The 26,662-nt window shown below is 40.1% G+C and overlaps 1 protein-coding gene across 1 annotated transcript in view; it reads right to left on the reverse strand.

Moving 5' to 3' along the window:
* The window catches only part of HERC2 (HECT and RLD domain containing E3 ubiquitin protein ligase 2), a gene marked incomplete in the record, with an annotated part of 3,551,743 nt that overhangs the window by 1,742,851 nt on the left and 1,782,230 nt on the right, over positions 1-26,662 (reverse strand). The window contains 1 exon segment of the mRNA XM_044072055.1: positions 7,517-7,699. Within this exon segment, the coding sequence (XP_043927990.1) occupies positions 7,517-7,699 (183 nt within the window).

A 26,662-nucleotide genomic window follows, 5' to 3' on the forward strand; every position in this document is an offset into this window, starting at 1 on the left:
GGACATGCAGCAGCTAAAGAGACCACAGACGTTCCTCACTAGGTGACTCCAGGGACTCAAACATCTATCCTACACTGACAGGCTAAAAGCCCTGTCCCACTACTCAGTTTCATACAGACTCCTCAGAGGTGACCTCTGTCTGGGACTGCTGCATACCTGCAAGTCAAGCTCCAGTTCAGTAACCCACACGCATTATCTCAACCTGGTCTGTATCATCAACAGGACTTGTTGGCAGGACAGATTTGTGTCCCAGAGACTCCCCCCATCTGTGGAACAGACTCCCTCTCCACATCAAGCAGAGTACCTCATTAGCCCTTTTTAAGCACAACCTGGATAAGTAGATGGGAAACAGAAAACACACCCCTGGCTTCCACCTATGTCCCTGCTGGACTGGGGCATCAGGTTCTGACTTGGCTAGGTTTATAAGGGCCTCACTAGTAACTTTCTATGATCCTAAAAAATGTTAATAATTTTGCAAGCTTTAAAAATACAAAAACATTTACAGTTCAAATAATTATACCAAATTAGACACATGACATCAGTTAAAAACAGATACAGCTTATGAAAATTTAACATTTACAGAAATTTTAGCAAGTTTAGAGAAAATAAAGGAAAGTAAGTATAATATGAGCAGGGACTTCAATGTGAATTGAAAGGGGAAAAAACAGGGTACTGGGATATTTAGAAAGAGAATTGGGGAGAGAAACTGATTAAAGTTAGCAAGTGAGGAAGAACTTCTAAGATATAAATGGGTACTTGGTCATATTTAGGAATATAGTTTATCCTGGAGTTCAGAGAGAACAGAGCCAGACTTTGGCTAGGAAGTCTTTCAGAATTGTTTTAAATGACTGGAGGGAGGTTACTGTACTGATTGACTAAGTAAGGAGTACCAGGCCTTCACAACATGGTATGATTACAGATCATATCAAGCAGATTTGACAGGTTTATGTACAGAGATAAATTTTTAGTCAATGGATTATAATGACCAAGTGGGAACATAGTTGTGTAGAATGGTATTCAGTGCCAGACAAGCAGATGGATGTTGGATAATTTTATAGGTGGTAAGAAGCTGTGAGCATGTTAGTTAATGGAGTAGTTCTAACCAATTTATGCTTTTCAGTGCTATACAGTAACTGATCCGTGGTGGTGGTGCTGCGGTAGCATTGTCGCCTCACAGTAAGACGCTGTCCGGTTCGACTCTGAGCGTCTTCTGCATGGAGACATGTGTGAATGGGCGTACCTTCGTTGAAGGTTGTGAGTCAGGGCTGGCAACTCGGTATGTAAAAATCAACTGCCAATCATTAGCAGACCGGAGTTCCGCTGTGGCGACCCCTAACCGGGAAAAGCCGAAAGTCACAACAACAAGTGCTATACAGTAACTGATTCTGAAAGGGGTGTGTAATGCAAATTTTGTGACTTTAATATAGTGCTGTTCAGATTTTGCTTTATGTAATACATGGAGATTAGCAAGGATGGGAGCACAATAAACCAATAGTAAATGTAATTTTAATCAGATTGGTGAGGAAAGTTGACTCTTTAAAGAAACTAGTTTTGGTGAGTTCTTTATGCAATTTTATATATGCAAGTTGAATTCAAGATTACCATCTATTATGATCCCTAATGAGTTGCTATGGGAAGTGACTTCAATGCACGTATTAAGAGAGGATGAGAGAATTTTAAACTTAAAGTAGTATATATGCATGCATACATATATACATATACACACACAAATATATATATATATATATATATTTTTTTTTGGATTGCACATGACTTATGAGTTACAGAGCCATATTTCAGTGGCTGTTAAAGCTTCATGAATAATTTTTTGGAGATGTGCCATGTTGTCTGATGTGTATGTATGTGCGGAGTCATTACTGTACAGTATTAGAAAGGCTGTTGTCTGATGTGTGGAAGGTACTGGTGAGAATGTTAACGTGAAGGAAACCAAAGGCAGAACTTTGCGGTAACTGGGAGGTATGACAGAAAGAGTGGACTGCCACTTTACTTACTGATACCTACTGGACAAGTAGCTTTTGAACCGCAGAAGGGTGGGCTGCAAAAGATCTAGTGAGGACATCTAAAGTAGAAATTTGTTGTGACAAAATGTGTTGAAGGCTTTAGAGAGGTCTAAAATAAGGAGAAGACTAGTTTTCCATTACTTCTAGTTTTACTGACAGTATCTATAAAGGTTAGAAATGCAGTGATAGCACTATGGGAAGCATGGACGTTGTGTTGTGTGAGGGATAGGAGTTCTTCCTGCAGTAGACACTTTAGCAATTGCTTTGAATACATCTTCCAGGTATTTTGGAGAGGAAGGTAAGATTGCTATACGTCTAAAGTTAGTGATGTCTGCTGAATCTCCTTCCTTTGTGTAGAGGAGTAATGTGTGATTTTTTCAGCAGAAAGGGAACATGGGATTCCCTATTTATAAGGCTAAAGACAAGATAGGCAATACTGTTGGCTGCTCTTTTAAGGTATTCATATGGAAGATTATCAGCAGAGTATGGTTTGAACTGAGTAGTTTTATACAGGATGTGGACACAGGTTTGAAGGTGAAACTGGATGTGGTGATATATGGCTGTTGGGATTAGATGTTACAAATCCTTGGTTAGGGATGCTACACTATCTATGAAATAAGAGTTGAATTCCATTATGATTTCAATTGGCACTTTATTAGGAGAGGGACTGGGATTGAACTTTTTGGACAGGATGTAAAACTTCTTTTATGGTTGACCAGTATGTTTTTTATAATTGTGTTTACTATTTTTCTGAATGTTGTTATAGTACAGTATTTTGTCTTTTTTTTAGTATGGCTGTGGAGCACTCTGATGTTTTCAAGCTATTGTGGTGTTTTATATTTTTGTCATCCTTTCCATTCTTTATCTGTATTCTGCATTAGCATTCTACTCTTTTTGGATAACCAAAATGCATTATTTGCTTTTAGTCTCTTCCGTCTAGAAGGTACAAGGTTATTTAGGGAAGTTGCATAGAATATTTACATTAGTACAGCTGCAATCATACCAACAAAGTTACTCTAGACAAAACTGTGACAGAAGAGAAAAAGTACTATAAATTGAAGAGAGGAGTTTGTCTGTGGAAAATGATAATTCATTCGACACTAGGCTGAAGAGAAGTTAGTTTACTCCTGCCATCAGAGAATGTTAAGAGGCAGATGTGAAATCTGAGATACTGTATTCCAGCTTCCTTTAAAATATATTTTTCTGAAGAATGAAAGACATTTTTAGATGCAGAACAGGCTAAGGAGGAAATAAAGTTTATCCAGCAAGCAAGAAGGTGGCAGTGTTTCTCATTCTTCTGACGGTAACAAACCCCATATATATACTTTTCCACTGAAACCCTTCCCATTCTTTCTAAGGAAAATACTTGGGTTGACAAAAAAAGGCACATACGTTTAACAGAAGAATCAAGAATACACTGGACTTGACCCAGACACTGGTGCTGGGACATGGAGAGGATCAGGACAGGCAACTCTGTGAAATTCGTGAATATGTGGGGGGACTAAAAAGCATCAGACCCATTAGATATAGGAACAGACATGTGGAATGTGTCTGAAAGAGACTGGAATTTTGTTACCTGTGTTAAACTGGTGGGTGAACTGCAAAGCGGACACCCCACTTTATGTCATTAATGTTTAGAAGGGCACTGAAGGGAATGAAAAATTAACTAAGTAAAAAACGAGAAAATAGTGGTTTTAAAACTTTGTTGATGAGCTCAGTCACAATAATTTCCAAAATTATGAAAGCCAGGTAGAGTTCCAAAGCAATAAGCCTTTATTCGTCATGGAAAAGTGATCCTCAGTAACAAAAAATCAGAAATATTTTAACAATGTTAAACATTATCAGCTTTTATATACATAAAAGTATGTGTGGAAAATATACTATTGTTTAATTTTAAATCCACTATTTTCTGTATTTCTGTATGTTTTTTCTACTAATTTTCATTGTATAAACATGTTTGGAGTCTGCAAACATGAAAACTGTCAATACAGTTTTTTTTTTCTTTTTTGCAAAGTACTGACTTTTTTCTGAGCTGTTAATTACTCTTTTTGTATGCACACTAATACACATAGATGAATATTTACTAGATAATATTATTAGATTGCTTTTTTATATTTATAATGCTCTAGTTAGATTATGGTTATGGTTAGACAGCTACTTGTTTTTTCTTGACTTCAGTTCTCGTCACAGACCTGATGAAGGCATTACTGCATTAGGTAGCCGAAAGCAATTGTAGTTAAAAGTCTTTTTGTGTGTATGCCATGCTTTTCTTAATAGCAGATTTTAGAATGTGGGTTGTAAGCAGATGGGTAGTGTTTTCCTTAACTAGGATTTAGTTTAATTTAATAAGTAGTAATAGGCAGTAGTGTGTGGTGGAGGGTACTTGCTCTAAAATGCACTTTTACAGCCCTGTTTATATTATTTGACTCGAGTAAGCTGGTTTAAAATTAAGCAATATGTATATTTTCCACACCTACATTTAAGTATATAAAAACTGATATGTTTAACATTGTTAAAATATTTCTGATTTTATAGTTACCGAGGATCACTTATCTGTTACAAGTAAAGGCTTGTGGCTTTGAAACACTACCTGGGTTTCATGATTTTTGGAAACTACCGTGACTGAGCTCATCAATGAAGTTTTAAAACTAGTAGTTTCTCTGTGCGTGTTTTTTTTCCCCTCAACACTCGTGGTGGTGAGGTTGAAACTAGAAAGATTTTTGTGCTTATTCATTTTTTATAAAAAATTAAATAAAACAGTTACTGTTCGTACTAGTATCTGAAAATTTCAGGAAGAAAAATGCATGTTGTACTGCAAAGCAGTTTTGTATCATGTGCAGCCAGGAATATACTGAATGTGAGGTAGAGGAAGTTTTATTATTAAGTGCTGTGCAAGTTAAAGACATTAAAGGAAAAAAAAGTACTTTTTCTTAGTTACAAGGTTTGCAGGCTTTATTTATATTCAAAAGAACTGTCATGTATAATATGCGGGAGTAATAGTTTTCTATCACAATGGTTCCCCTGTCACTACTTTGTCCACATCATCGTGAAATGTATGCGATCCTTCGGGGATATAAGCAAAATGCAGAGATTATTGAATTATATTAAATGCACATCTGGAAAGAAATGTGAACGTGTGTTTTATTTCAGGATGAACAATCAGCAGGATATCATGGACAAAGAAAAAAAGGGTAATAATAATGACTGCTACAAGGGCTCCAATAGTGAAATACAATGGAAAAAAACAATAGTAGATTTGTGGTAGTAAGATATTACTGTCGGGGGTGGAAGATTATTATTGGGTGGGGAGGTGGATTATACTGGCATGCATAATTCAATCAAAAACAGATATTATGGAGTTTAAAAAACCTTTAGGAAAATATGATTTTAGCAGGAAGTATTTATGGCCGGTGACTGGAATCTAATTTGCAATAGTAAAGATACATTGAGGTACCTAGAAAGGACAATATAACAAAAGAGGATAGATTACTAAAATAAATATATCAATGTTCAGCACAGAAGATGTGATTTCAGTAGTAGGAACCCAGACAGAATTTACTTATTATTCCCCAAGATATTATAGCTCTACTTGAGGGAAGAAAAATTATATTTCAAGGGCATGTATATTTATCTGAAATCTTTGAAATGCATACAATCACTTTCAAATCATGCACCAATAAAAACAAAGACAAAGATACAGGGCAGTGACATAAAAATTACACACTGGTGCTTTCCTATTTATCTGTTAAAGTGAGGAATTTAAGGAATGCATAGTGGAAATTATCTGAGAATTATCAGGGGAGACCCAAATTTCTTCACAAGGGATTGATACCGAGTGGAATAAAATGAAGATGGAGTTTATAAACACGGTAAAACTAATAACGATGCAGGAAAAAGTAACATGCACTATTTTAAGGGGCTGACAAAGGTTAAAGTATTGCAGGACAAGAGCAATCTCACAGAAGAAGAAGAGCAGCAGCTGCACAGTGCTAAAGGAAAGATAAAGAAGTTTTTGTATAATATCCACATGTTTGGAAAAGTTGTTGTTAAGCAACTATTTTTGATAACTCCAGAGCACAAAGACTTGGGAAACTGAAAATAGAAACGGTTGTTGCCAAATGCAGGGGAGCCTGCAACAAGAAAAAACAAAAAAAAGACATTCTACAGAAATATTACAGATACTTTGAAAATTTTATGAAAAGTTCTGCAGAGAAGAGGAATGTGGAAAAAAGAAATGGCACAAATGGAAATATTTATGGAATACTTTAAGTATGTATGGTTAGAGGAAGATGAGATGCAACAAATAACTAGGACAGGAAGAGAAGCTTAAAACACTGATACATAATCAGGAGGGAAGTCTCTAAGAACAGATAATATTCCTGTAGAAGTTTGGAAGATGGAAGGGAAAAAAGTGAAAGATTTGAATGGTTTTCTTTAACAGTATTTTAAATGGGATGAGTATCAGCAACTTAAAAATTCAAGGATATAATCAGTATGGTAATCAAGAAATGTTAGCTTTCTTTGCAGATATTATTTTGCACATGATAAATTTAGAAAATATGTCATTATTGTGGAACTTTTTGAGACAGTTTCAAATCTTTTCAGAATATAACATAAATGAAGATAAAACAAATTCTATAGCAGTAAGCTATGTACCAGCACAAAGTATTTCAGCCCAAAATTTAAAAAGGATTCTATTATGGCAGATAAGAGTACATAGGAATTAACCAATAAAAGATAAATTGAGAAGTTGGAAGCTTTTGATTATGGATATGGATAGCAAGATACAAGCAGTGAAAATGTTTCTAGCAACTTTCAGTTGGGTCTATGTTAAATATTCAAACATCCAAAATGTTGAACATTACATGGTCGAGACCAAATGTTCGACATTTGGATGTTCGAACATTATAAAAAGAAAAAAAAAAGAAAAAACAGAAAATAACACTAACAGTGTAGGTAGGGGGGCAAGCCCCCCTGCACCTCCCATGTGTGTGGGGGTACAAACACACCCTACTTAAATATATCAACTCCCTATCTGCACCGTACGGTGCCGTTTCTATCTTCGAGGACTAAAATTTCGAACGTTTGGTCTCGACCATGTAACATTCGAAATTTTGAGCATTTGAAAATTTGACAGGTACCCTTTCAGTTTTATATAAACAGGCCAGGTTTATTTTTACCACCAGATGAGACGCTGTGGATCTTAACTAATAAAGAGTTGAAAGAATATATTTGGGAGGAAAGAGGGGAAGAGTTCAGGATAAGTTGGATCTCCCCATAGAACAAATCAGCTGAGACATACATTAGTAAAGATACAATCGTAACAGGAGAGGGAATTGCACTTGACTTAACTCTGGCATTAGAAAAAATTATTAAACATGGAGGACACTAGAGTATTTGTGGAAAATGATTATTTGCTTCACTCTTGCAAAATGCCTCAAAACAAATTAATTATTATAAACAGCAGTTTAGAACAGGCAGTACATCACACTTACTTGTCTTTTCCACTGATCCGCTCTCCACCAACATGCGGAACAGCCCACAAATGGTCTTGATAGCATCAGTCTGCATTATTTCAGCATGTGTTGCAGCAGAGAGAGAAACAGCCTGAAGAACATTCAGCGAGCATGTCAGCATCACAGCTGTAGGATGTGGATTTTTTTCTATGGGCTCACCTTCTGCAGCAACAGAATACCAAAGCACATTTGCAAACCAAATGTTAACCATCAAGCAAAAATACATTTCAGAAACATTATATCACAATATTTAAATTAAGGCATTATATCAAATGACTGTCACTACTAGGTATAAATCCCTATGTCACAAGATGGGTTGCCAACTGGCTCACGGGCAGAACCCACACTGTGAAAGTAGCGGATTCCAAATCCGAGTTCAGACCAGTGACAAGTGGAGTACCACAGGGTTCAGTCCTGGGTCCTCTCCTGTTTGGTATCTACTTCTCTGGGTCCTCCCCTGTTTGGTATCTACTTCTCTGAAGTGCAGGCTAACACACAAGGTCTTTGGCTAACAAAGTTTGCAGATGACTGCAAACTAGGAGCCATAATCGAAACTCCTAACGATGTGGACAAACTACAAAAGGGCCTCACTGAGACAGATAGCTGGTGTCAAAGCCATGGCCTGAAGCTCAATGCCAAAAAGTGTATTGTTATCCCCTTTGGTAAAAATTCTGTACATATGAACTACCACATAGCTGGTAGTCTACTTAATGCCGAAAATGTGATGAGACCTTAGGACACAGGTGGACAGTAGTCTCTCCTTTGATAATCACATCGCCACAGTGGTCGGGAAATCCTTCTATGTGGCTCATCTCATCACAAAAGGATTCTCATCCAGAAAAAAAGAGGTCATTGTTCCCCGCTACTCATCACTCATTAGACCCATTATAGAGTACAATGCCCCTCTTTTGGTATGTACCTCACAAGACATCTACAACAACTGGAAAGACCACAGAAATACCTCACAAAGAGGATTACTGGCCTCAAACAGATGCCCTACGCAGACAGTCTCAAAAAACTACAGCTTTACTCCATCACATATCGCCTACTCAGGGGCGATCTCTGCCTAACATACAAAGCTATGTCAAACCCAGAGCTGTTGGACATGCTCCACTTAAAGAAATCCCAATCCTTCCGAGCTACACACTCTAGGGACCTAAACCTTGTCACCACAATAAACAGAACATGCTGGAGGGATAGATTCCTGTCCCAGAGACTTCCCATACTCTGGAACAGACTACCTATCTATGTCAAACAGAGTTCCTCATTAGCACTCAAGAAAAATCTTGATGATTGGATGGGAAATGGGAAATTCACCCCAGGGATCACTTCTGTGGCTCTGCTCGACAGGGGCACAGGAAAATAATTTTCTTGGGTGGCGAAAGCCAGGGTACATTTTTTGGCTAGGCTTATATAGGCCCTAGGGCCAATAGCCTAGTACCTACCTATGAACCTTCTAATACACCCTTACAGTCCACTAAGAATCACAACCACTGCAAACACAAATATGCTACCCTCCACACTGATTATAGGACAACCACAGCCCCTTTATGGCTGAAAACCATTAAAATACAAAAATACAGAAGATATTTGGCATGAAGTAATGCAGTTCAGGTACACCGAAATTTAATTATGCAGGAACCTTAAAGATCTGCTAACTGTACCTCAGCCAGTGATTTTATTTTTGATATTAATTGATAACATTCTTCCAGAAAAATTTTGCTTGCTGGGCAAAGTTCACAAATATGATAAAATGTTGGCAGTCCTTTCTAACACACCTCTTTATCATCAATGAAAGAAAATCTCGAGAGGTCTTGCCTAGTTTCCTTTCAGTTCTTTACAGCCAGTGAGTAATTTACACGAGTAACACAGGAAGGTTAAGCAGGAAAAAAACTAAGCAGCACCATTGTATGGAGAATGGGAAGTAGCACATATTGCTTGAGGTGCTCTTCAACATCAAGTGTTACCTCCACTTAGCCTACCTTCTTCAAGGTAGTCTCTGCCAGCAAGGCCTCACCTAAGCAATGAAGGGTGCTGCATTCATGACAGCAGGTTCTACAGGACAACACTGACAAAAACATACCTGATGGTAGGATGTTGCAATGTTTGTTGAAGAAAATACAGTTTCCATGAGTAGCTGTAGTACAGATTTACTAAACCAAATATCCTCTCAATCAAGATGCACAGTGTCTGCACTATAATCAGACAGTATGTGAAAAAAACGGGAGGAAGAGCTTCCTGTTGTGAAGATGAAATGTTAGTAATTAACTAAACTCTAGACCTTCAAGCATAATGGATATTTGAGTTAATTTTAAGTAGAACTCTTCTCTAATTCCTAGGTGCAGCTGACTGGCAACATTTTCAAAGAAACTTACCCGAATATTTACTTTTGCTTTTTAGGATACCCCCCCACCGATATCATTATCACAAGATTTAGATTTAAAGGGCAGACCCTCCCTATCTCAGTTCTCTGTCATAATGAAAAACACAAAACAGAAAACAAGGCAAGGCAAATCCTCAACATTTTGGAATTATCTTCCACAAGCACAAAGGCCCAATATATAGCAGATGGGAGGCTTGGTCACTGCCTTCCTGATCTAGTGTCCTTGCAGATAAAACAGATACAAACTTAGCTGATCTGAGAAACAGTCCCTCCTCAGAGAGCAGACAGTGGATATTTTCTCATCTACAATCCCAAACTCGGCAATTATTTTTTTCACTGCCTGCGGTTAGAAGGAACATTTGCTTACTGTCAGCACATACTGTGACATCAAGCTTCAAGCTAGGAGACCATGTCTAGATCATGCACACCCCACCATCCAGTAAGACAAAATCTACATCATAAAGTAAAAAATTGTCTCTTTTACAAAGAACTCCAAAGCAGCAGACAACAGAGAGGCAGCCCAAGTAAGGCAAGGAACAGACTAAGACCCCATGAGGAAGACTCCCCCACTGATTAACTGAAATGTTGAGCATACTGTTATAGCCAAAATCAGGCATCCTCTGCAGTAGGGTGGGTGGCTTAGGAAGAATCGCAAGCAGCTCCAAAAACTTCCTCAGAGATTAGAGAAGGAACAAAAGGCAGAAGCACAGAAGGCTGAATTCTTTAACGGGATGATAACAGACGCCCAATTCCTAAAGTCACAGAGCCAGACAAAAGTGAGTGTACAATGAAGTGACAAATGATGACCTAGTGGCCAGCAAAAAAATGTCTGTGATAGGAGACAGTTTTTAAGCAGGATGTAGGAATAAACATACCTTTGGTGAACAGCTTTTGACAGCATAACCTTCCAGCTATTTAGCAATGGAGACAAACATCTGTTCTATCTACCTGAAGTCATGCAATCTCTTCACATTGATCCTTAAACTGACTGTAAATACCCAAGATGTTAATGGTTCTTTCCCTCATGAATTATGCCCCACATACACCCAATGGAATATACAGAGATGAACAAACTGGATTAAGGATACTTCTGACATTTTTCAAGAGAAAGCGTGTCTTAAAGAACACCCAGTCTTTATAAAATATCAAATATTGTCTTTTTTTCTTTCATCTCCCTAAAGTACAGTTTTGTACCTACCATAAATGTAGATGTTCGAGGATCCACATTGCTGCAGTCCTTACTATTGGGGCCCCAGATGTCAGAAGACCCTAAAAAGACAAGGCCCAAAATACCTGCACCAAAAATATGTACAATATATACAGAAATATATACAAAAATATCAACATATAACCTCACCTACACATAAACACAGGTGGATCCTCGAACATCTACATTTATGGTAGGTACAAAACTGTACTATGTTCTTCGTTCCACATTGCTGCAGTCGGGAGGCTGGCAAATCATAAAGAAGCAGGAGCTGACAACATGCCTTGCAAAATAGCTGTGGCAAAACCAGCCCTAGACTTAGAGTAGAGAGGAAGGTGATAATGCTTAGAGAAAGTATGCACTGAACTCCATGTAGCTGCCTCCAAAATATCGAAATGCTGTTGAAGTGGCAGTAGCCCTAGTGGAATGAGGCCTAATCCCAGCTGGAATCTCCTTGCCATGATGGGAATAACAAACCAATCCACTTAGAAATAGTTTGCTTAGACACAGGCTTGCCCTGAGAACTCAAAGCAAAAGAAACAAACATTTATTTTGGGGATCTGCATAGAAAGTGGGCAAATGAATAGTTTGGTTTAAAGCCACACTAGAAACCACCTTAGGCATAAAGGAAGGATTAATGATACCCTATCCTTATGGAAAATCAGAACTCTACTGCCATAAGGGCCTGCAACTCAGAAACCCTTCTTGCAGAAGTAATAGCCAACAAAAAGCAGTCTTCCATGACAAATATTTCAAATCAGCAGTAGGTTGTAGAGTAAGTTTTTCCAACACAAAATTGAGATCCCAAGCAGGAGTAGGAGCTCTCTTATATTCTTTGCCCCTCTGAGAAACTGCTTGAACAAAGGATGCGAAAACAATGGTGGGTCACAATCATAGTGAGCTGAAATTGCTGCAGCATGAATCTTAATGGAAGAGAAGGACAAACCTTTGTCCAATAACTCAGAAAGATATTGAAGAGCCACACTCAAATTAGGCTCAGAAATATCCAAATTCTTTGCTGCACTCCAAAATAAAAATCTCTTCCATTTTTTTCCTTGTACTAGGTCTTCTAGCTTCCATAATCACATTTAAAACTTGTTGAGGAAGTTGAGACCGGCTGTCTCTCAAAACAGAATATGCCATGCTGTTAGATGAAGGCTTGACATTGAGCAGGTGGCCTTCTCTCTGAGACAACAGGTGCGGAATCAAGAGGCTTCTTTACTAGACTCCTCAGTAATGGGTACCAGTGCTGCCGAGGCCAATCTGGAGCTATTAAAATCATCCTTGGCTTGTCTTGTCTGACCTTTAGAAGCACCTTTGGAAGAAGAGGAAGAGGTGACACATGAAGATTTTCCCAACTGAAAGAGAGCATCCACTTTCCAAGCTGTGTGATGTAACCTCTTTGTGCAAAACTTTGGCAGCTGGTGGTTTAGTGGAGAAGCGAACAGATCTATGTCTGGAGTTCCCCAGGACACTGTCAACCTTTGAAATACATGAAGATCCAGTTTCCACGGGGATCCATGATTTGTCTGCTTAACACATCTGCTAAGGAGTTCTGTGCTCCAGAAACCTTGCCTGAAGAGTTAGTTGCAAGCTAGTCTCCCATAAAATCATTGCTTGCCTGCACAATGGGTAAGAATGTGTTCCCCTTGTTTGTTGATGTACCACATGACAGTTGTGTTGTCTGTTAGAATCAACACCTGCCCTGGAAGAAGTAACTCCTTGAAAGCCATTAATGCAAACTGGACTGCTAACATCTCCTTCATGTTGATATGTAGATGCTGTAGTCTGGCAGGCCACTTGTCTTGTATCCACTTTCCATTTAGATGAGCTCCCGGGTCACAGAGAGTCCCTTGTTTAGGTGACATTCCTGAGCCCACCACAAAAATTCTTTTTGAAGGCAAGGTATTATTTGAATGACAGTGTCCAAATCCTGGCAGTGCTGTGTCCATACATTTTGAGATACCATTGTAGCTTCCTCATATGCAGTTTGGCATTGGGAAGCACCAGAATACAAGATGCCATGAACCCTAATGCTTGAAGGACTGTCCTTGCAGTCGACTGATGAGATAGTTGATGGAAGTAATGCGATAGACTCTTTTGTTTGTCTTAAAAGGCCATCTGGGCTGCTGTATTCAGTCTCACACCCAGAAAGCACATGTCTTGAGAGGGTACTAGACTGGACTTTATTTCGTTCACAGAATACCCTAGGCATCTTAGCACTGCTATAACATATTCCAGATGCTGTAGAAGGTCTTCCTTTTCTTGAGCCAGAATCAGGCAGTCGTCCAAGTAAGGATAGATTTGAATTCCTTGTAGCCTGAAGTAAGCTATCACTGGAGCCAGAACCTTTGTGAATACTCTGGGCAGTAGATAAGCCAAAGGGCAATGCAGAGAACTGATAATGAAAATTTCCAGCTCGAAGATACTTCCTGCAACTTAGCCTTATAGGCACATGAAGATAAGCCTCCTTGAGATCCAAGGTTACCATCCAGTGATCTTTGCCCAGCAGAGGTAAAAGCTGTTGTAACGTCAACATCTTGAACTTTGGAATGTCCAGATAAGTGTTGAGGAGAGATAAATCCAAAATTGGTCTCCACGTGTTCCCCTTCTTTGGTACTAGGAACAGGCGAGAATAAAATCCTAGGCCCCTTTCTGATACAGGGACTGGCTGAATGGCCCCCATCCGGAGTAACTGAGAAATTTGCTTGTGAGCCTCTTTTCTTTGTGGAGGAGTGGCATGCCTTTGAAAGGGGGCAATGTATGGAAATAAAACCTGTAACCGTGGTGAATGATATCCAACCCCCATCTGTCTTGAGTAATTAAATCCCAATTTTCTTTGAAAAGAGACAGTCTTCCTCCCAAAGGAGCTGCCAGACGAGAATCTTCTGGCAGCTGAAAAGGCAGGTCATTGGGTCTGTTGGACTGACCCCTGCCCTCACCAGAAGTCTGAGCAGGTGAACTCCCTGTTGTAGGCCTAAAAGAACCTTGAGCTCTGCCCCTAGACCTACCCCTAGACTGGGAGTCATAAGCAGGATATGTCCACCCCTTAGCAGGCCAATTTCTACTAAGGTGGCTGCACCTGCAAAAATCTTTAACAGTTTGCATAGACTTAGCTTTGTCCTCCATTTTCTTTAAAACTGCTTCCACCAAACAACACATCAGACTGTAAAGGAGCATCCAAAATCCTTGTCTTAACATGCTCAGCTAAATTCTGATCCCTCAACCAGGCATGCCTGCGAAGAACAGAACTAGTAGCAGCCACCAAGAGGCCTGTACAGCATCAAAACCACATTGCAAAGAATGCTTACCTACTTGTTCAGACACATGAACTAAATCCAGCAACTCTTTACACTCAATACCTTCCGCTAAAGCATCCACCTTAGATTTCAATTGTGAAAGGAGATAATTTTGATATTTTAGCATGTGAAACTGACAATTCAACGCTCTCATGGCTAGAGTGGAAGAAGTATACACTTTCTTTCCCCACCTATCCAAAGCCCTTGCCTCTTTATCAGTGGGAACAGGATTTTTAACCACAGAGGCCTTAACACCTTTAGGCCCCTGAGAAACAGTTTCTGGATCCGCCCTAGGACTCTTAAACAAATACTTATGAGCTCACCCTATAGTACCTATCAGGTTTAACAGGAGCAGGAGGCAAAGAGTCAGGGTTCAGGGAAGCCTCTGCAAAAACATCTTCCACCACATTCAACACAGGAGGTATAGCTAAGGGCCTATGTTGGGGTAAAATAAGAATTCCCTAAGCCTTTTCCTGGAATCAGAGTAATCTTGGCCTTCCCATTTAAAGTGTTCTCTCATGGAATGCAGAGTCTCTGAAAATGAGAAATCCTCAGGAGGAGAAGCTGTAGGAGTGGAATCATCCACATCAGAATCAGAATAAGGAGGAAACCCCTGCAAGTCTGCCGCAGAAGACTCTGAAGCCTCTGAATACTGTTCCAAACACTCAAACTCAGGTTCCACCCTAGGCCTCTTATCAGGAGGGGGCATAGAACCTCTAATCATAGTAATCAAATCTTCTGCCATTTTAAGCATATGTTTCTTAGGCACAGAACCTGAAGTGCTAGGAGAAGCCCCACTGAAGCTAAACTTGGCCTACCTCTCAAAGAAGTTTTGGCAACAGAAAGGAGAGGCTCTAACTACCTTGGGAAGAGAGGGAAGAACAGTTACCTGAGAAGCCCCTCAGCCTGGCCTACCTCCTGAGAAGGCACATCCTGTAACAGTAAAGTCTCTGCCTGAGACTCCAAAGAAACTCCTGGCAATACCTCTGGCTTAAACAAGGTATACACAAGGTATGGTAATCCCTATGAGGTATCTGTTTCCCACAAGAAATACAGTTATTCACTTTTTCTGACATCCGGTTAAATACTGAGGCAAGAAAACCAAAATGTTCCGCCAACTCTGATTCGGTCTGAAACTCAAATATTTCAGAACGCCAACCTGCACAAAACTGCTTCTGCATCGGACCACTCTGGTATTAATAGTAAGGACTGCAGCAATGTGGAACGAAGAACATCTTCAAAAACCTAGGATATTTTGTTTTCCTCATCAGTAATGAACTGCTGCTGAAGTATGGCTTGGCTTCATATTTAAATTATTGCTGTATTCAAGAACACTTGCATGATTACTTAGATTACACAGCTGTAGTTCTATTGTCAACTTCAATGTGAAGTCTGAACTCTTCTATAATAAACATTTTTGAAGAAGTATTTATCTGTATTACTATTGCTCTGTTTGTCCCAGGTTGTGTCTGAAAGGGATCCTCAGACCAACCCAGTTAACAATTCAAAACAAATAAGATAAAGGTCATGGACTCTAACATTCTGTGAAACAGGAGACTGCCACAAAGAATAGTGACTTGAAAAGTTTAACTGCAGAGAAAATGAACTAGAAGTTTCAAAAAGAAGACATGCAAACACCAGAATAGCAGAATAAAGTAATCCACATGACTGGCAGACACTAAGACATGCTATCAGCTTAATGCTTTTATTCAGGCACATACCAAAACCAATGATGAGACATGAAAGAACAGCTTTAAAGCTCAAGCAAAAACGCAAAATCTAATTCCAGGAGCATGATCTCTTACTGCCAACTCAGATATCCTTCCCCTTGTACTGAACACACTACTAAAAGATAATGCTAGATATGGAGTTTCGAAGGCCCAACAATCAGAGCAGTACGATCTGCAGAGATCATCTAAACACTTGCCAGTAAATGGACAGTTGCCCAAGGCAAGAAAGGGAAAGTGATCCACGTTCAGAACCACACATTATGATAGCCTAAATACTTGTTAGTCACTCATTATTTTAAGAGTGTCAGCTTGCCCCAGAAGGAAGACGACAGCACACACACCTTTATTAAACTATCACTCAAGACAAAGGCAAACAGATTAGCAAACAAAAACAAACCATATTAACATTTTTTTTTTCTTTTAGGAAGTGGGATCTTTAGAAAAGGGTAGGAGCAAATTACATTGAAAAAATGGGAACCGTGGGACAATACAGGCAGAATAATGTTTTGGAGGCAGACTGACGTTTAAGGGAAGGCAAAAATTTAATGATCTATGTAATGTTCGATTGACAATAACTATACAGATGATTATATGTGATGTATAATGTTTGCAACTGAAAATATGGCAACATGGTTTGCTTTCATTTGATACTGTATGACTGCCCAGGTCATAAGTGATCATTCAATAAAGATGTTTCTAGTTTAAAAAAAAAAAAACATTGTTCATGGTTTTCTTTCATACCCAGTATTCTGCATGGATTCTTCCCACAGTTTATTTCTATGTAATTTGCTATTTCCCTGTTCTAAAGATCCCACTTACTGTTCTCTTACCTCTTTTAAACCATTCAATAATTAAATACAGTTGGTTTAGACTCTGATTTCCATCGTCTAGTAATTGCTTTTTTGGCAGCCACAAAGGCATTGCTATGTCTAGGGAATTCAGATCATGTATCATAGCAAAAAATAATAATTTCCTTAGTTACATCCATTTGCTCATAGTGCTCTGTTGGGAATTTTAAAAATATGCCAACTCATACTCCCAAAACATATGCTCACAATTACTGCCTTCTTCCTCATCACACCTCCAACATTTGCCATCTACCCGAGGAAAATTTATTTGGAGTATGCTTGGGGTATAAAAATACCCACCCAAACACTTTCAAGCAAAAATCCAAAGCCTTTTATACCTTGTTAACATACTTGGGAGCCATACATATGCCCTCCCACTGTAAATTACTTATCTAGTCTATCTTACCAATCTTTTCTAACATCCTCAAATTGATTCTTCTAGTTCTCATACAATATTTTATATGACCTACTCATCATTCTCTTTCGGCTTTTCCCGTTAGGGGTCGCCACAGCGGATCATCTCTTTCCATTTCTTCCTATCCTCTGCATCTTGCTCTGTCACACCAACCACCTGCATGTCCTCTCTCACCACGTCCATAAACCTTATCTTAGGCCTTCCTCTATTCCTCTTACCTGGCAGCTCCATCCTTAGCATCTTTTTCCCAATATACCCATCATCCCTCCTCAGCACATGTCCAAACCAGCGCAATCTCGTCTCTCTTGCTTTGTCTCCAAACTGTCCAACATGAGCTGACCCTCTAATATACAGATTCCTAATCCTATCCATCCTAGTCACACCGATTGCAAATCTTAACATCTTTAACTCTGCCACATCCAGTTCTGACTCCTGCCTTTTGTCAATGCCACTGTCTCCAACCCATATAACATAGCTGGTCTCACTACACTCTTGTAGACCTTCCCTTTCACTCTTACTGATACCCGTCTGTCACAAATCACTCCTGACACTCTTCTCCACCAATTCCACCCTGCCTGTACTCTCTTCTTCACCTCTCTTCCACATTCACCATTACTCTGAACTGTTGATCCCAAGTACTTAAACTCGTCCACCTTTACCAACTCTACTCCCTGCATCCTCACCATTCCTCTACCCTCCCTCTCATTTACACACATATATTCTGTCTTAGCCCTGCTGACCCTCATTCCTCTGCTCTCTAGAGCATATCTCCACCTCTCCAGAGTCTCCTCAACCTGATTCCTACTCTCACTACAGATCACAATGTCATCTGCAAACATCATAGTCCACGGGGCCTCCTGTCTGATCTCATCTGTCAACCTGTCCATCACCACTGCAAATAAGAAAGGACTCCGAGCTGATCCTTGATGTAATCCCACCTCCACCTTAAATGGATCTGTCACTCCCACTGCAGTCCTCACCACTGTCACACTACCCTCGTACATATCCTGTACCACTCTTACGTACTTCTCTGCCACTCCCGACTTCCTCATACAATACCACAACTCTTCACTAGGCACCCTGTCATATGCTTTCTCCAAGTCTACAAAGACACAATGCAACTCCTTCTGACCTTCTCTGTATTTCTCCATCAACACTCTCAGAGCAAACATTGCATCTTTAGTGCTCTTTCCTGGCATGAAACCATACTGCTGATCATTAATCATCACCTCCCTTCTTAACCTTGCTTCCACTACTCTTTCCCATAACTTCAAGCTGTGACTAATCAGTTTTATCCCTCTGTAGTTACTGCAGCTCTGCACATCACCCTTATTCTTAAAGATAGGTACCAAAACACTTTTTCTCCACTCCTCAGGCATCCTCTGACTTTCCAAAATTTCATTAAACAATCTAGTTAGAAATTCCACTGCCATTTCTCCTAAGCACCTCCATGCTTCCATTGGTATGTCATCTGGGCCAACAGCCTTTCCATTCTTCATCCTCTTCATAGCTGCCCTTACTTCCTCCTTGCTAATCTGTTTCACTTCCTGATTCACTATCCCCACATCATCCAACCTTCTCTCTCTCATTCTCTTCATTCATCAGCCTCTCAAAATACTCTTTCCATCTACTCAACACACTCTCCTCTCTTGTGAGTAGCTTTCCTCACTATCCTTTATCACCCTTACATGCTGCACATCTTTCCCAGCTCTGTCCCTCTGTCTAGCTAATCGGTACAGGTCCTTTTCTCCCTCTTTAGTGTCCAATTTCTCGTACAACTCTCCATATGCCCTATCCTTAGCTTTCGCCACCTCTCTTTGCCATGCGCCTCATCTCCTTATACTCATGTCTACTTTCTTCATCTCTTTGACAATCCCACTTCTTCTTCGCCAGCCTCTTCCTCTGTATACTCTCCTGTACTTCCTCATTCCACCACCAGGTCTCCTTGTCCTCCTTCCTCTGTCCAGATGTCACACCAAGCACCTTTCTAGCAGTCACCCTTACTAGTTCTGCTGTAGTTACCCAGCTATTCGGTAACTCTCCACTGCCTCCCAGTGCCTGTCTTAACTCTTCTCTAAACTCCACTTCACAATCACCCTTTTTAACTTCCACCATTTAATCCTTGGCACAGCTTTCACACTCCTCCTCCTCTTCTTGATCACCAACGTCATTCTACATACCACCATTCTATGCTGCTTAACTACACTTTCCCCTGCCACCACTTTGCAGTCTCCAATCTCCTTCAGACTGGCCCTCCTACATAGTATATAATCAACCTGTGAGCATCTTCCTCCACTCTTGTACGTCACCCTATGCTCCACCCTCTTCTTAAAATACGTATTCACCACAGCCATGTCCATCCTTTTCGCAAAATCCACAATCATCTGACCTTCTGCATTCCTCTCCTTAACACCATACCTACCCATCACTTCCTCATCCCTCTCTGTTCACTTCACCAACATGCCCATTAAAGTCCGCTCCAATCACTAGTCTCTCACCCTTGGGTACACTCACCACAACTTCATCCAACTCACTCCAAAATTTCTCTTTCTCTTCCATCGCACACCCAACTTGTGGAGCATATGCACTAACAACATTCATCATTACACCATCAATTTCGAGCTTCATAAACATCACTCAGTCAGACACTCTCTTCACGTCTAAAACACTCTTGGCATATTCTTCCTTTAGTATAACCCCTACCCCATTTCTCCTGCCATCCACACCATGATAAAACAATTTGAACCAGTTTCCTAAACACCTGGCCTTACTTCCCTTCCATCTGCTCTCTTGCACACACAATATATCAACCTTCCTTCTCTCCATCATATCAGCTAGCTCTGTTCCTATACCAGTCATACTGCCAACATTCAAAGTTCCTACCCTCACTGCTACACTCCTAACCTTCCTCCTATCTTCCTGCCTTCGGGCATGCCTTTGCCCTCCTCTTCTCCTTCGGCCAACAGTAGCCCAATTTCCGCCAGCACCCTGTTGGCTAACAGTACTGGTGGCGGTCATTGTTAACCCGGGCCTCGACCGATCCGGTATGCAATTATGAAAAGTTCTCCGCATACTAATCACCCTTATTTGATAGCAGCTTCTGTTCTCAATTCAACTAAGAACTCTACCGAGATTCCCTTATCCCATTCTCTTTGCCTATACTCTGATTTCAATACGCAGTACAGGAAGGCAGTCTATAATCTGCAGTCCAAATGTCTTCCAAGTCTCAATTCCATTTTTATTACCTTTCTCTATTTATTTGCTCCCAATACCTTTGTTGCTTTGTCATATTTTTTCCCGTAAAGTCCAGCCCCTTCTTGCCTATTCTATGGGCCCCTACTTGCAAGTCTTACCAATTTGCAAAATCTCCTTTCTTCATCCCCATGTTGGCTTAGTTCTTAGAATACCTACCACCAATTTAGGAGTATAATATTCTGTATGGCTGCTATTCTCCTTAAGGATCAGCACCAAAAATCTCACTCTCTCAATTTCTAGAATCCCCCCTTTCTTCATCAACATCCCTTTCCACTTTCAGTTATAACTTTTTGCTTGTGCTGTGTATATTAGCCTTAAATGCGTAGCTAAAAATATCCTTTCATATCAGGTAATCCTAAACCACTTCGCTCTATTGGAATGTTCAGCTTATACAACTTAACCCTTTTCCTCTTCTCCTCACAGGTAAAGTCCTTCAACTCTACTTTTGTCCACAAATTTTTCTCTGGCTGATAAAAATATGCCTGACCCTTATATAAAAGTAAAGGGACTAAAACATTTTTAGTGCATGCATCTTACTATTCATAAACAACAGCTTCCTGTTTATCATATTTTGTATTACCTTTTTAGTTTCCTCCCACAGATCCTAAGCTGCCACAACAGAAGCCTTTTTAACCCATACTCCTACATATTTTTATCTTATTGTGTACCCATAACTATGGGTACTGCTGAACAAATTCATGTGCAAATACATTATTTACAGCTGAAGCCTTTAATTTATCCTCATTAAATTTAAATACTGAAAAAGCTTGCAGAGGTCTAAATGTTCCACAACAGTGAGATATCCTTCTCTGGATTTATCCAGTACAAAGTATCATCTGCAAATAAAGCCAACTTTTCTCAATTACTATACCAATTATCTCCTTGAATTTTAGTGTGCCTTACTTTCTGTGCCAATGCTTCTATAAATCAAATAACAAAAGGGTAAGATGACACCCTTGCTTGCTTCTTCTGTACAGACACAACTTATGCAAGAGAAACCCTCTCATTTTAATTATTGCCTCCAATCCTTCATATACCCTCCTAATTTAACCTTATTATTGTATCAAAGAATGAAAATGTTTCCAATGCCCTACTCAAAATCCCAGGTTACTCAGTTAAATGCTTTCTTTACATGAAAATCCACCAGCAGTGGTATTTTCTTATATTCTGCTTCCCTCTGCATCATTACTGTTGTCAAATCTTTGCCTGCCCTCCAAAACCACATTGCTCCATACCTATTAATTTTGGCAACAACTTTGCCATTCTTTTAACTAGTATAAACAAAAACTTCATAACCTTGGTTTAAAACTGAAATAGTTCTATAAGAAGCTATGTCTGATGGATCTTTACCGTCTTTCTGTATTAGAGCCACTACAGCTTTTTTCTAAGATGCTGGTGCTTCTCCTTTTAAAATACTGTTAAACAAAACCTTCATATCTTTATCACTTTCTTCCATACTAACTTCCGAACTTCTACAAGGATACCATCTGTTCCTGGAGACTTTCATGCACAGCTGAATACATGGTATCATTTTTATCTTACCTTTTCCTACCTTAACTCTTAATTGTCAAGACGCATATACCTCTAACCTTAACACACTCAAGTCTTCCACAAATATTTCCATTTGTGCTCTTCCCTGATTTCAACATTTCTCTGCTTCATAAAATGTATGGAATATTTATACTAGCTCTACAGCACCTCTGGTTATTTTTCTAATTACAGGCTCCCCAAATTTGGTGACAACCCATTCTACTTTTTGTTACTCAAATCTTTGCGCTAAAAAAAAAAACAGCTGCTAAACTGCAATATTTCTAAAGTCATACATATTACCCAGATACTCCCTTACTGTCACTAACTCTGCAGTTAAGTCTTTCAGTCTGTGAGATTTCCCTTACACTGCAATACTTGAACATTTGTCAGATCCTCTAATTTCCTACTACTTTTTAACCATATCATTTTTATTTCTACCCTACTTTTAAACTCCAGTTTCATCTCACTTACTATCTATAGCTTCAGAAGCACATTTCTACCTTCCCTAATAACTCCTGAATACCTTCCACTACCCATTCCTTAAAATTCCTCTTTTTTAACAGGTAGGTGAGAAAGCAACAGTGAATCATTTTTACTTCATTACCCTGCATTTTTATCTTGGTTTTCATTGATGCATGATCTGAAACAGCTATTAGATATGTGTCAAAGCTTTCAATTAAATGCACTTGTTACTGTGAAATAATTTCTATATACTCTAGCCAAGTTGCCGTACCTTGGGGAATAATATGTAAATTCTCTCGAAGTTCCTACTATTTATTTATTTTATTTATTTTACATTTGTTGACCGGGCTAGTCTAACTGGATACATGTCCATTTTCAGTACAGGCCCGGGGAGAAAAGCTCCAGACAAATATTATAAACATTAACAATTGTAAACATTGAAACCAAATAAGAGTATAGAGGGAAAAAAATAAATTGATCGAAATTTTTTTTTTTTCTTTAAGGATGAACTACTCTTAGAAGTGTGGCGTAATGAAAATTGTTTAAGGGTAGTTTGTTAAAAAAGGTATAATATACTTGTAAACATTGTAATTATATGCAAACCTTTGTATACAGGAGAAATAGGAAGGTTGAAGAGGAAGTAAGTAGAAGAAAGATCATAATGGCTGCATTAACTACTGAATTCACTTCTTCCATACCAAATATGTTCATAATTTCTTCACAAATCTACCCTCTTATCAGCTTCACTTCTAGGTCCCACCTCACTTATAAGTAATATTCCCTGATGAAAACTGTTCATTTTCCTAAAAAAATTAAGCTCCCTAATAGCAGCCAGTGTAATTCTCCTCCCTTAATGATAAAAACTTACTACCAACAAAGCTATCATTGCTCTCTAGCAATCACTATAATTACTCATTTCCGTAGTCCCCAATATATTGTTGAATATCGGTCCTGAATTCCTTTACCAAATTCACATGCTCTTTTTTCCAACCGTGTCTCCTACAGTGTTAATATTTGCACTCTGCATTTAATATAATTCAATACTCTTACCTTTTTGTCTATCTGTAAGGCCACTTACATTCCAAAATAATACAGATAATGCAGCCATTATGATAGGAAGTTATTGTTCCCACCTATTATACATGACAGCTTTGAGTGTGTATTACCAACTTTTGTGCTACATGCACAGAATAATGTTTGACAGGTTGATCTTTTACACAATTATTTCTTGTCATCTCCATTTGAATCCTTGTCACATTTAAGACTTTTTTGTTTTAATGAAACCCCTCAAACAAAAATAAATACATTTATAGAACACACCCATAAGCTATTAATTTAGAATTAAAAACTATGTACATCCTCAAAAAAAGTTTAACCCTCCAGATAGGAGCAAATCGACAGCTGTACCCACAGGCATTACCTAATCTCAATTAAGATAACCCATGCTAAAGTGCATGTTACAGACTGTGTTCCCACTTGCACTGAATCCCATCTGTTGTTTTCTTATCTCTCTTCCCCTCCCAGATATGTAAAACTTTTAGTTATGTACTTACCATAACTTTGGATGTATGGGATCCATCTCGCCTACATTCATAACTGATGGGTTCGGAGCTGATCCGTCGGCTCCGACTCGGCCACTATACACTAGAACAAAGTCTCTCATTGGCTGGGCTACCCCTTATCCCATAATGCACCACGCCTGCTTCCCCAGATCTTGTTTGTTCGCTTTCATACATACATACAGGTACAGAACACATACCAATAACTGTAACCAACCAGAGCCCTTCCAGAGGAGAGCTTAGCAAGATCAATATTTCCTCCAAATCCAAAAGGTAGGGGGAAGGAGGGTGGGTATGTATGAATGTAGGCGAGATGGATCTCATACATCCAAAGTTATGGTAAGTACATAACTAAAGGATGTAATGGGATCCTATCTCGCCTACATTCATAACTGATGGGACAGCGTCCCTAGCACCTAAAAACCCCGGGTGGCTGACTGGAACACACTCCTGAGAACTGAGGAACCAAAGGAAGCTCTGCCTCGGGAAGCCACATCAACCTTGTAATGAGAAATGAAGGTGTGCGGAGAAGACCAAGTAGCAGTCGCACAAATATCATCTATTGAAACTTTGGAGTGAAAAGCTACAGAGGTGGCCATACCCCTGGTAGAATGAGCTTTGAGTGGGAAAGGCAACTCTCTGCCTGACTGGGAATAAATGAAAGAGATGCAATCCTTAATCCATTTGGCAATGGTGGTTTTGGCAACTGGTAGACCTAACCTATTCTCCACAAAGGACACAAACAGTTGGTCAGATTTTCGTGTCCGAGTGGTCCTATCTAAGTAAAAACGCAGTTGCCTGTGAACATCCAACTGGTGGAAGGTATATTCTGCTCTATTAGAAAAATTTGGAAAGAAAACTGGGAGCTCCAATGATTGCTGAATGCATAAAGGGGATGCTACCTTAGGCAAAAAGGATGGATTCAATCTAAGGGAAAGTCTGTCTTTGTGAAAAATCAAATAAGGAGGGGAAGAACAGAGAGCCTGAAGCTCTGAAACCCGCTTAGCAGAAGTTATTGCCACTAGAAAGGCAGTTTTCCATGACAGGAATCTTATATCACAAGTGGCTGCAGGCTCAAAGGGACGGGCAGTTAAAGAGGCCAGAACCAAATTTAAGTCCCAAGGGGGCACGGGATGAGCCATAGGAGGTCTGAGGAGCCAGGCTCCCTTAAGAAAGGACTTGCAAAGTCTGTTAGCCATTAAAGAAGGCTCCATAGCAACATGAAAATTAGATATAGCCGCCAGTTGAAGTGTGGAGACTGAAGAACCTGAATGAAACAATGAAGCTAGAAATTCCAAGATCTGCGGAACTGGGGCCGTAACAGGATCAATGCCTCGCTGCTGGGCCCAACAAACAAACCTTTTCCATTTGCTGGAATACACTTTAACGGTAGATGGCTTGTGGGAAGAGGACAAGATGTGCATCACTTCCGAAGAAAGAGAAAGATCTCTAACTAAGGATGGAAGTGGAGTAACGAAGCAGCCAGTCGCAATGACCGGAGGGACGGATGAGAGTGTCCCGACTGATTGGACAACAGACCCGGCACTGGGTCCAGAATCCAGGGGCCCTGTACCGCATACTTCTGAAGGAATGGGAACCAAACCTGACGGGGCCAATGTGGGGCGACCAAAATCATGTGGCACCCGACATGAAGAACCTTCTGAATCACCCTCGGGAGAAGGGGAATCGGGGGGAAGGCATAAAGCAGACCCGGGGGCCAATTGTGGGCTAGAGCGTCCCTGGGAGACTGCCTCTGAGAGGGTGTCAGAGTGAAGAACTCTCTGCACTTCGCATTGTTGGGGCTGGCAAACAAGTCGCAACAAGGGAGACCCCACTTGGCGAAGATCTGCGCAGCCACTCTGTTGTTGAGGGACCACTCGTGGGGCAACAGGAGAGTCCTGCTGAGCCTGTCTGCAATCACATTGGCTTCTCCCGGAATGTGCGTGGCTACTAAGAAACGTCGAGAGGCTATGGCCCATCGCCATACTCTCATGGCCTCCCTGCAAAGGGGGTAGGACCTGGTTCCACCCTGCTTGTTTATGTGCCAAACTACTGACATGTTGTCAGATAGAATCGCAATAGTACCTTGGGGGAGAGCATGATGAAGTGCTTGTAAAACCAGAAGCACCGCTCATTTCCAGGATATTGATGTGAAGGTGCGCTTCGCAATCCTGCCAAGTGCCTTGGACAGACCTGTCCAGATAATGACCCCCCACCCTATCTGGGAGGCGTCCGTGGTCACTGTGGCAACAGGGGGCTGAAGGGCGAAAGGACGCCCCCGGTCCAGGTTGGACCGACATAGCCACCAACGGATGTCCCGACAACTGTCCGTAATCAGAACCAGGTGGTTCAGGGGAAGTTCTTGGTATGACCATTGAACCGATAATAGCCATTGCAGCACCCGCATGTGCAGCCTGGCTAACGATACTAGGAGGAT

Source organism: Protopterus annectens, chromosome 5.part0, assembly GCF_019279795.1.
Source record: "Protopterus annectens isolate FY-2018-M chromosome 5.part0, PAN1.0, whole genome shotgun sequence".
Lineage (NCBI taxonomy): Eukaryota > Metazoa > Chordata > Ceratodontiformes > Protopteridae > Protopterus > Protopterus annectens.